We start from the raw sequence: 13,137 nt of genomic DNA on the forward strand, positions 1-13,137 counted from the left end.
CTGTATTGTTCTTCCAATTCCAAAGTCTTTCCACATATGCACTGTAAAAATAAAACAGTAACAGTATTAATTTTTCATGTTTACTTTCAAAGGTAATACATTTACCTGCAGGAAAAAAATGCAGTGCATTGCCGTGGTTGTTGCAAGTTAGCCTGAAGTTCAATTTTAGCAATTGTGTTTTCATTTCTTTGCATCTATTTTTGCCACCTCTTTTGTGACCTAGAATGACCTAGCAGTGTATTAATTGTCCTTTCAACAAACTAAGGTCTATCCATTGCTTAAGTGAAAATGTTAGAATTGTTCACATCTAGGGTTCTTTGCCACTGTACATGTTATAATAATGGTGGTTAAAGATTTGATCAAAATAGTCCTTATTTTACATATTAACAGAAGAAGTAAATGCTAAATATAACATCACTCATAATATCCAAAGATATATTCTTTGTTGATCTGCTGCTTATTACTGTGGGAAGAAGTTCTTTTGACCTTGCATTTTTCCATGCGGTATGCACAGGAACAGAAGATCTGCCAGCGCTATGACCAACTAATGGAAGCGTGGGAGAAAAAGGTGGAACGAATGGAGAACAACCCCAGACGCAAAGCCAAGGAGAGCAGAACACGGGAGTATTATGAAAGGCAATTCCCTGAGATTCGCAAACAGAGAGAGCAGCAGGAACGTTTCCAGAGGTAACGGTCTTAACCTGTGACCGGCCAACACAGTGATACACTGTATCTGTGGTACAATTCACATATTTGCTTTACAGTCTTCCTCAGTAGTGCAATTGGTTTTTCATAAAAAAATTATGAATTTATATTTCGTTCCTGAGAAAATTATATTGAGATGGCTCTTGTCTCGACGTTATATAAGTCAGTATTATTGCCATTTGATAGCTAATTGTTCTGTAAACTATTGCTTCACGAGAACAGATTGTATGATGGAGGCCTAAAATGAAATGTAGAGCAGAGCTGCCGCAGGACTCCTGGTTCCTCTTGCCTTTGATAATAATTCTTCATGAATTATAGTTGGTTCTTTATGAGCTTGTTTCCGTGCACAGTGGGTTGCACAATGGGACCTGGGATAAATCAGACCCCTGATGTTGTTGTGTGGTAAGAACCTAAAACATCTAAAGTGCATAAAATTTCTCTATGGTACTGTCATGTACAGCGGTGATAAAATAAAACAGTAACAGTATTAATTTTTCATGTTTATTTCAAAGGTAACACATCGAGGCATTTGAGTGAAATCTTTGTCACTCTGGCAATGTTTTGATGCTTTAATTATGTTGACAAGAACTGCAGCCACACCCAGACATTACAATAGTCTCCTCCATTTTGAGGATGTGTATTCAGTTATCACGTAAATGGAGGCCTAGATGGTGTGTGTGGTGACCTACTTTGGAGACGCTGGCTGTCTCGGTTGCTCAGGAGAAGGGTGGGAGTCAGGGTCAATGTCCAGTGTCTGGTTGTTCCCGGTGCTTTGTACTTTCATTACAATCTTCATGTGAGTTTACATGTCAGCACTGTTTATGTAGACTGCTGAAGCGTGAAGGAGGAAGCAAGTACTAACTGGCCAGAGAGACTCATTCTTAAAAACTGGGTACAATGATTCTGTTTGTTGTTGCCCATATTAACAATTTGATTTTGCTTCCACTGGAAAAGAAATAAATGTGAATAAACCAATAAGCCTTGGAATTTTTATTTCCATTGATAATAATGGATCATAATTAATATTGGCTGTGTGCATCATGTGTTTAAAAAAGAATCAAATTTAACATTTCTAAGACAATATGTCCTTGTTTTCAACAGGGTTGGACAAAGAGGTACAGGTCTTTCAGCAACAATCGCAAGAAGCGAGCATGAGATTTCTGAAATCATAGATGGCCTTTCTGAGCAGGAGGTGGGTCTCTCAAGTATATTACAATGTGGATATGAAACTACATACTTAGGTGACATGGCCCAGATAATCTTTTTTTAAGAGGGGTTTTTATAATAGGGGCCTCCCCCGTTTTTTTGGCCCGTAAATTTCAGAGATCAAGTATTAGGTTACTTATATCTTTTCTGCAGCAGTAAATGAAACCTTGAAAATTAGTGCAATTGTTTGCACTACAGGTGTCTCAGCAATTGCTGGATACATACAACAAGCCGTCTATGTACATGCAATGTTTGAAAAGACTGTTCCTATGCCCCCGAAGCATTATTTTTACAATATAGCACAACATGATGCAGGACTGTATTTTACTATTATATTGGTGAGAAAGACAATTAAAAAAGGGACTTAGAGTAATTGAGACATTATGGTTTTTATAACATTTGGAAAATGAAGTCACAAAGGGTGGGAGCAGATCTGAAACTGTGGCCACTTTCTTTCCATATTCTCCAGAACAATGAGAAACAGATGAGACAGCTGTCAGTCATCCCTCCCATGATGTATGACTCAGAGCAGAGGCGAGTGAAGTTTATCAACATGAACGGCCTGATGGATGACCCAATGAAAGTGTACAAAGCCCGGCATTTCATGAATGTTTGGACTGAACATGAAAAGGAGATCTTTAAGGAGAAGTGAGTGTTTTTTGTTTTTTTGTTTGTTTTTTTTTTAAATTTGCTGGGGCAACCTGCTTTGTCATAGTTTACAGATATATGGTTTGCAGACCTTAATGTGGCCAAATTTGTGGCTTTTGAGCATAAATAATGTCTGGCATCTCTTTGCAGGTTTGTCCAACATCCCAAGAATTTTGGCCTAATTGCCTCCTATTTAGAGAGAAAGGTAAAATGCCGATTGTATTTTCACATGTGCTCATTTTTGCAATATAATGCAGGGTTTAATGTTGTTAGCAAGTTTACAAGTACTACCCAAGTCGGAAACATTTGATTCTGTTGGATTTATGACCTTAAACCTCTATAATCACCCTTTCATAAAGATTAATATCTTTATAAATTGTTTATAATGACCTGAAATATTAAAATCTGTCCTCGGGGCCTGTTGGCTGTACACATTTCAGCTCTAAATGCTATATATTGTTATTAATCAATTGTTGGGTGGGTTCTAGCGAGACTGCTGTTGTGAAAATATTGTAATGCACAGGGGCAAAAGATAAACAATATGTTGTGATTTCTTATTTCAGTGTGTTGCTGACTGTGTCCTATACTACTATTTAACCAAGAAGAACCACAACTACAAGACATTGGTGAGGCGTAACTTTGGAAGACGGAGAGGAAGAAATCAGGTTTGTTTTTAGACTATTAAACATCTCTTCACAGTTTGTCACTAGTATGGAGGACTTTCTCACAATAATCTAATTTAAATAATAAAGAAGAGCAGTACAACTGTGTATCTGCCAAGACTTTACAGAGAAACGTGGAAAACTGTCTGGTGGTTGTGAGGAGTCAGTGTTTCACATGCCACTTTTGCAGCATTTGTTTGTGTGACTTCCCACAGGTTCCTCATCAGGCAGTGTGTTTTCCATGTGACAGATATACTGTATGTCTGCTACATATATAACACCCACATATACACACACACACACCAATACAATACCCTGTGTACTGACTTGAATGGGAAATGTAACAGGGGCTACTGACAAATACCAGATTATCAGTGTTCATACAAGATCTTGTTCAGGATCTGTACTGCATAGCTTAACATGTCATGTTTCATAATTGCTAAAGCTAGTTCCTATGATATTATCTTTGCAGTTATCACACAACAACATAGGTTTCACACAGGTAGTGTCTTGAATGCAAAATGGTCTCCCTCTTACGAGTCAGGTCTGTTGCTTAAAAGGGTCTAGTGCTTTTTCCAGACAGTCTTGTGGTTGTTTTTTTGCTACTTGGAGTAATACACATCAGGATGTAGTGGTTCTCTGAGCTAGTGACTTAACTGCAGTTTTTTTATGAGTAGAATGAGTCATTAGAGAGGAAAGGAGGAGGACAGAGTGAGCAAAACTAGAAGCAGTGGAAAGTAGGCTGAGTGAGTGAAAAAATGCTCAGTGAGACTGAGTCAGCGCTGGCAGCTTATCGCCTTGAATGTGTGCTGTTGTTTTTTTCCATTTTCCGTTTCCTCTTTCTTCTACTCCTGAGAGAGAGAGAGACACACACACACACTGAGAAAGGCACCCCTCTCTGTAACAGCTGAGTTGGTACAGCCCAGCCATCTGACAGGCCCAAAAAACTCACTGTGCTGCTGTGAGTGCCAATCAAAGAGGAGTGCACGGCAGGGATTACCTTGAGTGACCCTGCATAGATTAGTGTGTGCATGTGAGATGGACAATTCTTTGCGCGGCTTAAGCGGCCTGATGACACGTTTTCCTGGAATATGTGCGGTGGTGCCATGGCCCGGCAGCCCTTCTAAGGAGCTCTGCTATGGTGGCGCCCTGCCCCTCTACTGCTATCGTTACCACCACTATGGAAGTACTGGAGGGTAAACTCACATTTGCAGTACCAGTAAGCTGTGGCTCACAGCAGAGCAAACGGGTTTTTATGTCCAGCAAATGAGCTTGCAGGTATGTCACTAGCTCTGAAACCTGATTTTGTTTTTAGTTGTTACCACACTAAACTCATTTTATTTTATTTTGCCCTGTATTTTATCTTTTGTATCTCCGTTGTAGTTTCTGTTTCGTTTTTGCTTGGGAAGTTCATTTCTTAACCTAGATATTTATTTGAAGCTTGAAGGCTATCAAACTGAACTATTTTTGGGTATTTTTTTCTAGGACATCAATGGCATGGTTTTTAATTTAATAGTCAAGCCAAGACTTTGCCATCTTGCAGTACATATGTATTTATAATTTGGGGTATGAAGTTTAGAGATGGTTGACAATTTTTAAATTTCAAAATTTTATAGTGCAGTGCATTTCTTGAGTTAGTAGGCTTTTAACATTAAAGTTTATGCTCCCCATGGCAGCTGAACCTCATTAATTCTAAACATGATCTAAATGAATCTATGTCAGCTTGTGAACACACAAAGAAAACAACAATAAACATCAGTAAACACCTCGACAGTACTGCCCTACACAGGCAACACCCTCCACTGCCTCTGCAACCATTTGATTGGTTATTCCCAAACTTTACTTTACTCCATGCTTACATCAGACAGACATATTGCTCAGTCTGGTCTGGTCAACTCATTAGTATTTTTTTTATGCAGTTTTGTATAAATGTTTGCACCAGAATGTAGGACCAGCTTCCTGATAGTGACTGACATTGTGTAATACTTGTCTACATTAGAATTATAGGAGGTGCAGTGATTATAGTGATTAAAACTTGATACTGTAACATTGACTTTGATTTTAGTGAACGTCTAGGGCTTTACTAAAGACATTATTTTCTTACTTCAGTTTGAGAATGTTAAATATGTTTTTCTTAGTTTCTTTGTTTTTTTTTTTTTTTGCTCTGCATTTTTGGTTTATTTTGGCAGTTCACGCAGCCTGGTGTTGTGGTAATGTAGTCGTTGTCTTGGAGTGCTGGTTCACCAGCATTCCCTGCCAGCCAGATTTTAGAGATGTGATTATTAGCTATTTTCAGAATTGTCATTATTTAGAGTTTGCATATAGAGTTTGTTGTTGTTATTCTCTCTGTCGTACAGTATTTGTACATGAGCCAGAACTTCAATTTCGTAGTCACTGAAATGAAAAGAATCTGCTTATCTGTTCATCAGCCATGTCAGGGCAATGAAGAACAAATGTCTGAGACTGTGTACCATGAGAGGACGACAGCACAGAAATTCCCACTTCCAGTGCACTGATGCAAAAAATCCAGTTGTACCACATTTGTATCAGTTTAATTTTTTTATATTTATCTACTGTTAATCTTATCCGCAACAGCAGCTATGGCCCAGGTCATTTTGGTGTTCATGCTAACACATTTAACATAAGAGCAAAACACTAATTAAAAGTTTGTGGTAGAATACAATATTTTTATGGATCCTGGTATGAAATTTTTAAGTTGTCAAATGTTTCTTCTACTAAGATATTGCTAAGAACACATGATATACAATGCAAGGTAGCCACATAGGCTGACAGTCATCTTTTACCCTATACCCTGAAGGTTTTACAATGATATATTGTACGTGTATGATCATAGTGTGTCACACAACTCTGTTCTTTTTTTTTTTATGGGCATCCATGAAGGCAAACTGTTCCTTGAGAGCCCCTTTCTTAATTTCCTGGCAGTATTGTTTATCAAGCCATTGGCTAGATCAGCTGGCTACTGCATTTTGGACTAAATAAATGCAAGCTATATACTCTCAGAAATGCTGCTGTTAAATGTAATGAATTAAATTTAATTCCTATTCTTTTTTTACTTTTGAGGATTCCTGTACTAGTGACATTCTTCGGCTAATTGTGTCGTTGGATGGAAATTACAGTAATAGAGATGATGCATAGTGGCATTTATTATAATTAAAAAGTCTTTTTTTCATTTCCTATTCCTGTAGAGGAATTGCTTGAAGCAAGAGTGGGAGATTCCTCTGGTGGTTGAGTTTCTGTGGTAGGAAGGGGAAGATTGACTTGTGGCTCTGTCATTTCCTAAATCAAACAGGACTTGTGAATCAGCAAAAGAGGGGAGAAATTAAAACTCTCAAAATATTCAAGGCAGGTCAGGGAAGAGCTTCATTTAAAAACACTGAAGAACCACAGGGCCACATTGGAGAACATCTGTGTAGAGGCTCTTTAAACTGTGTGGGAGAGGAGGTAGGAATGCCATGGCTCTGACCACCTCCAAAGCAAACATGAGCTCTCCCAGACCCAACCAGAACAGCATCTCAATGAAGGACATGTATGGGGAGAATAACTGCTCTAAAACAGGCTTCTACTGAAAAAGGGTCTCTAAATGAGTGAGTGCCAAAAACATGCTTTTCAGACAGCTGCAGGCAGGAGTTGACATCCTGTTCCAGGTCTAACATGGTCCTGTGTGTATATGTCAAACTACAATGTGAGCTCTAAGTGTGCTGGGCTTTCCTGAACAAACTGCACAGTGCTGTTGCATATGTAGAACCCCCCATAACATTTTCAAAATACTGCTGCATTCATTCATATTTGTGTGCTATGTTATCCTACATGGTAGTCAATATGAGCTATTACAGCGAGTCCATCACCAAATCCAATGTTTCAGTTTTGCCTAGTGTTGATCGCAAGAATGCAGATGTGCACTGAATGAAGAAAGCGTATGGGATGAACATTTAATGTATCATATTGAGTTTTACTTTGAACAATGTAGATTTCATTTCGCTAGTCATCCTCCTGTACTCCTGGAAGGTTAAATCTCTGATTATTTCCTGTCTTTGATTAGAGCTGGCTAGAACAGCCACTAATTCTGTAAATCAGAAGACATGGTCACCAGCTACGAGTGACTCCCAAACTGGCAGTTGCTTATTGTGTGTTTCTAGAGAGATGTCAAGAATTTCTTTATGTATTTTGTCTTCGTTCTCTTTTGCCTTTATCATTGAGTGAAGTTTGTTCCTTGGCCCCATCTGGTACCAGCATGGGATGTTTGGCTTGGCATAGCCAGACTTGTTCCAGCACAGCGCTTTCATGGAACAGACAGGAGGAAGTATTCTGTGGTGCACCGCGCCAGCACTGATGATAAAGAATGTTGCTCTGTCTTCACTCACTCTGTCTGACCCGTTTCTCTTTTATTCGTTTTTAAATGATCTCTTCACTCTTTATATGATGTTATGTGAGTCTGTACTTAGCCTTTAACCCTTCTTTATTTTAAAATGCTAGGGTCACTTTTTCTTCTACATGCTACTTTTGTATCTGCTGGAGTGTGGGATCAGGTTCATAGCTAGTGTCGTGTCAAACCCCTTTCTGTCTCACTGATTTAGTGAGACAAATATTACATGCGAACTGGCCACGGTCCAGATCAAGGCAGACAGATCAGAGAACATTATCTGAAGTGTGGTTTGTGTCTCACATGCTTCTGATGATACTGAACTATGATCAGTATCATGATCAAGATCAACATATGGCAAAACCTTCAACTTATCTGTGCAGGTTGTACAACTGGGGTCTTTGTCTTCTGTTTAGGCATTTCAATTGTAATATCTTTAGTTTTTTATAATTTTGTTAGTTTTTCATTTTTAAAGTAAAAGGAAACATTAAAGAAATAACACACAAAAATAAATTATTCTTCAAAGAACAATCTAAACAAGATTCCCAACATGAGGGTTGTACAAAAATATATAAAAGTACAATCAAATAAAATGTAAAATTTCCAAAATAAGAGCATATATGCACACTTCAGTGATATTGAAATGTTACACCACCCGACTGGGACTCGTGAGCTTGGATTTCAGTCCAGGTAGGACCATAGTGGCCTGTCTTCAAAGTCTTTGCCCCTTTATACCAGTATGATCCAAAAAGCTGTTTCAAATTCTGAACAACATTGAAGGTTTCTCCTTGGGTTCATTTGTCGTATATTCCAGAGCAATGAATGTTTTACTGTTTTAAATTTAACAGTACCATCAGCCCCCAGTGCCAGATACTCTTCACAAACCATAGAGAAAAGCACTGGCCAGGGGGGAAATATGAGTGGGAGTGAGATAGAGTTGCCACCTTCATAATAATAGCTCTTAGTTATTTATTTATTTATTTGTGTAGGAAAAAATTCCAATTGTTTTATCATTTAGAAAATATTACAAACACTGTTTGGATCTGGGGGAGCCCACTACAAGCTAAGCCATGTGGTCAGGGGTCATTTTGAAACAATTCCTGGAAATCCTAAGAGCAACAAAGCAACTGGTAATGTTTTATATTTAGCAGGGCCAAATTACACTCTCCAAAACTGAGTTATAGCTGTTGCAATTTTACACTAGACAATTTATAGCTGTTGCAATTTTACTCTAGACCTTCCTTAAGAAAGAGGGTTGTGAGTTGTTTAAGGCTGAGAGTGATTTTCTGCTCAAAAGTGCTGGTGCCATCTGGAAAACAAAGCAGTTATGTGAGGGCACTCTTGAAAAGGCTTACTCAACATTTATGGAGAAGTAATGTCAGTTCATTGTGCCAGTTTATCAATTTAAGCTGTAATGTGTGCTGTATAAAGACCATAAAGGGAGTGACATGCACAACAGGGTACATAAACCCCGTAAGGTGCCCTGGTTCCCCTGAAAGTCTTGTAATGGAGACCTTTAATTGTTATTTAAAAAGGAAAAATCATCAAGACCCATTTAATTTAGTGTTATCTTTCAGAGTAAACTGGGGGAGAACACGTGGTAAAAATGGCCTCACAGCTCTATCAAAGGCCTTCTGAGCAACAGTAGAAAACACCACAGCTTAGTGTGCAGGTTTTGCCATAATGTAAATGGTTCTGTAGTCTCCTGACATTGTTACAGGAGCTGTGTACTAAAACGTGTCTGTTTTACTAGGTTGAGATCTGGGAGACTATTGTAATGTTTTAGCCAAAATTTGTGCTAAACGTTTTCTGGCTGCATCTAGGAGAGGGCTTTATAAGGCACAAAGTCCTGTAAACATTTTTCAGAAGAAAATTTTGCTGGCATCACTTTTTGGACGGTATTTTTAGGTGTAAAGAAGTACTTGCCTGTTGAGGAGGATTTATGGACTTTGGCATAGAAAGTATACGATCTCTGTGGGAGGAGTGGTTTTCCACGTTTTAATAAAGGCTGAGTCACTACAGCAACTTGATAAGGAGTGACTAAATTTGTATTTACACAGACGTCCACTCTTCGTTGGAAAAAAAAAATGCTGCCTTTATCATTCACTGGGGTTGTGGAAGGATGCTGATGCAGTGTGGGGGACATTGAGGTGGGGATGCCCAAAATGATCCAACAAGGTGTTGCGTTGGCCAGTTGCATAGAAACTGGTGGGGTATTTTGTAACGTGAACGCCGTGTTTCTGCTTTTTACCACAAGATTGAGAACAGTTGCTGCCATGATAACTTTGTAAAAGTTATACAATTCTCTTTTAGTGTCACAGAGTGCTGTGCTGTGTGTAGGATTAGGTTTCAAACAAATTTGTTCCTTCAAGTTGACTTAATGCATTGTGTTACGTTGTCTCACTGGTCCATGAAACAACACTCGGCAGGCACCAAGTGTTATAATGTTGGGGGTGTGTGTGTGTGTGTGTGTGTGTGTGTGTGTGTGTGTGTGTGTGTGTGTGTGTGTGTGTGTGTGTGTGTGTGTGTGTGTGTGTGTGTGTGTGTGTGTGTGTGTGTGTGTGTGTGTGTGTGTGTGTGTGTGTGTGTGTGTGTGTGTGTGTGTGTGTGTGTGAGAGAGTGACTGCAGCCTGCAGCCTGTTCGGTCGAGGTTTGGGACAGCAGTTAAAGTCGTCTGCAGTCACACAGCATTCCACAGTTCACTCTGAAAACAGGGAAAACTGAAATCAGGAGGGTAAACTGGTGGGACATAAACATTTAAATAAGGGACACTGTCACCAGGTGTCTCTTATTCTCCACAAAGTTGCCTTAGGTGTTTGTCATTTATAAACTGAGAGGAAACAACTAAATAATTTCCGTTTGTTTTTTGACCCCAGCAAATAACACGTCCCTCACAAGAAGACAAGTCAGACGACAAAAACGAAGAGGACAAATCTGACAAATCTGAGAAAAAAGAGGACGAGGAAAAGAAGGACGAGGAAGAGAAAGATGAAAAGGAGGATTCTAGGTAAGTTATGAATAGTTAATTGTCCTGGTGTCACTCTGGTCCATTAAGGCTCTCAGACAAAGCTACTATCAAAGTCCATGCACTTAATAATTCATGAAAGTGTTTTAAACATATACAATATACTGTATTTCAAGTGTTTTCAGTAACCTATATGGGTGTCTATTTTTTTATTTTTTTTTTAGACGCTTGTATTTGAAAACCAAATTGTAAATATTTCATTTTCACCGTCCGTTAACACTGTGTAGTTACAGTGTATATATCAACAATGTTGTGTCAACCTATAAACAGAAGATAAGACTGTAGGTTGTCCTGTTAATGAAGCATTTGTTCCTGGGCCCAACCTGTTGACATTGAATGACAGTGAAGAATTCACATTCAGCTTTACCAGCTCAGGCCCAGAAAGAGCTTGCCCCGTAGGAGTCAGTAAGCCAGAATGGGTGCTGTGATGAAGATTTCACAGGCTCAGGCTGCCAGTAGCTTGATGCATGGATGTGGTCTAGAGAAGACTTGGAAGGGGTATAGCCGTGTCTGTTCTGGTGCTTTGCTGTGAACTAGACAGCTTGCTAACTTGTTAACAAGTGTGTTCAACTGAAGTGTAGACAAACTCTTACATACTTGTCTTTTGTGTTCAGTCATGGACGAACAGAACAGGGCAAAAAAAGAGCTGTTACTGCTGAGTCAAAAGGGAATAGATATTTGCTGTACCAACGATCTCTAAAGCTGTGTTTTCCCTCTGCAAAACCACAGGGACATTGGCAAGGACAAAGACAAGTGTGACGGTGGGGAGGACGAGGACGGAAAGGAGCAAAACACGCCGCGTGGCAGGAAGACAGCCAACAGTCAGGGCCGCCGTAAGGGAAGGATCACCACACGGTCCATGGCCAATGAGGCTGCATCTGTGGCGGCTGAGGAAGCACCTCCCCCTGCCTCTGAGCCTGCCTTGCCAGATCCTCCACAGCTCCCTAAAGCTGATCCAGCACAGAAGGCCATGAAGGAGCCTGCAAAAGCTCAGTCTATGGTAGCTAACATGGATGCCAATAAAGGTGAATCCTCTTGGGCATGCTCTGTCAAAATTGTTGAAAATCTTATTTTGCAACACATGTTCCCAACACAGTGGTTTAGGTTTCACTGTAAAGTGACTTCACAAGCATAAACAGTAACAAAATATGCAAGGAAGAGAATGTGTAAGAGTATCAGACTGATGATTGACCAACTAGAGCATGTTTAAAGCTTATTAAAGTTACAGTAGCACTAATGCTGGTATTAGTTTTTGGTTATGCATTGAACCTAACATATTTTCTATATGTCTGTCAGTTCTTGTATTTTTTTTTTTTTTTTCATTTTCCTTTACACAGTACTTCGTCAGTTTATATAGACTTTGCACATTTAGAGACATTTAAAATTGAGTGGTGTTTTTCTATTAGTAACCATAATTTTTTATTTTAATATTCACATTATATTAGTTAATATGTTAATACAACATACTGTAACGCAAACAGCAACCCACATCATTAACTACAACAGTTACTGTCACGCGTCCAATCTCTGGCAGTTCATTTACCTTAAATGTCACAGTAAGCTGAAAGCTATTTTTATTTCCCTGTCATGGATAATCAGGTGTTGTCACTCACTGTGCTTTTGTAAAGGGCAGGCATCAGACATTTCTTGTATTATAAGCTCAAAGAATAGAATAACTCTCACCACACATATATACAGAATGTAACTGCGCTTAGATTTCACTCTTTTAAAATATTCAGACACTTAAGCTGTTTTTAGCTTCACAGTGACATTTGATTCAGTGGGTTCAGACAATCATTGCCCAGTGTCTGCACTAAATTCCTCTCAGGAAGTCGTCCGTCCATCACCATGGCAATCCACTGCTCTGCTTGAGCTGTTGTCATGGTAGTCTGTCACACTCCCCCACCCTGTGAAGTCACTCTGACAGTGGCAGCAGGGTTTCAGGTATCCAAGGTGCTGTGTGTTAAGCTTATTGTGGTGTTAATCTGTATTATTACTTCACTGTTTTGTAAGTCTGCTGTGCTGTTCCACCACCTGCTCCTGCTGCCGTCTGTTGAACTCTGCCTCTCTCAACAGTCTGCGTTATGCAAGGTCTGCCCTATAATGTGATTAATTAACCTTCGACAGTGTGTTCTTCTATCCTTTCAACCCTCTGCCCCTTTGGTCCTGTTCTGGGCATATCATGATTTACATAGGACTGTGTCAACTGTAATCTCCACTACTGGCTACATTGTGGTGTGTGTGTGTGTGCGCTCACATGTGTTTGCTTGCTCTGTTGTAACCCCTGCAGCTGTGGTGTTTCTTAGAAATTACCAGGTTAAGTGCTGTTGCAGTGGTGCCAGACAAGTTTAGGAAGCTGCCGATTCAGTGGGGACCAAAGGTGCGGGTTTGGTCTTGTTTGAAGCTGTGGGTGATTGTGTGTGTGTGTGTGTATGTGTATATGTGTGTGTCACTTTAAGTGAGGAGCTGAATTGTAGGCAGACACCCTGCCTGTTTTCATAGCCCAGATA

The 13,137-nt window shown here is 39.5% G+C and overlaps 1 protein-coding gene across 5 annotated transcripts in view; it reads left to right on the forward strand.

Moving 5' to 3' along the window:
- ncor1 (nuclear receptor corepressor 1) overlaps nt 1-13,137 on the forward strand; it is a 47,755-nt gene that overhangs the window by 13,145 nt on the left and 21,473 nt on the right. For 3 of the 5 annotated variants that reach the window (XM_026327704.1, XM_026327706.1, XM_026327707.1), the window contains exons 10-16: nt 515-687; nt 1,807-1,897; nt 2,381-2,559; nt 2,710-2,764; nt 3,123-3,224; nt 10,479-10,609; nt 11,357-11,652. In XM_026327704.1, the coding sequence (XP_026183489.1) occupies nt 515-687; nt 1,807-1,897; nt 2,381-2,559; nt 2,710-2,764; nt 3,123-3,224; nt 10,479-10,609; nt 11,357-11,652 (1,027 nt within the window). Of the gene's footprint in view, nt 1-514; nt 688-1,782; nt 1,898-2,380; nt 2,560-2,709; nt 2,765-3,122; nt 3,225-10,478; nt 10,610-11,356; nt 11,653-13,137 lie in introns of all 5 variants that reach the window. The other 2 variants (XM_026327705.1, XM_026327708.1) reach the window with 1 other exon arrangement.

This window comes from Mastacembelus armatus, chromosome 14 (genome assembly GCF_900324485.2).
Source record: "Mastacembelus armatus chromosome 14, fMasArm1.2, whole genome shotgun sequence".
Lineage (NCBI taxonomy): Eukaryota > Metazoa > Chordata > Actinopteri > Synbranchiformes > Mastacembelidae > Mastacembelus > Mastacembelus armatus.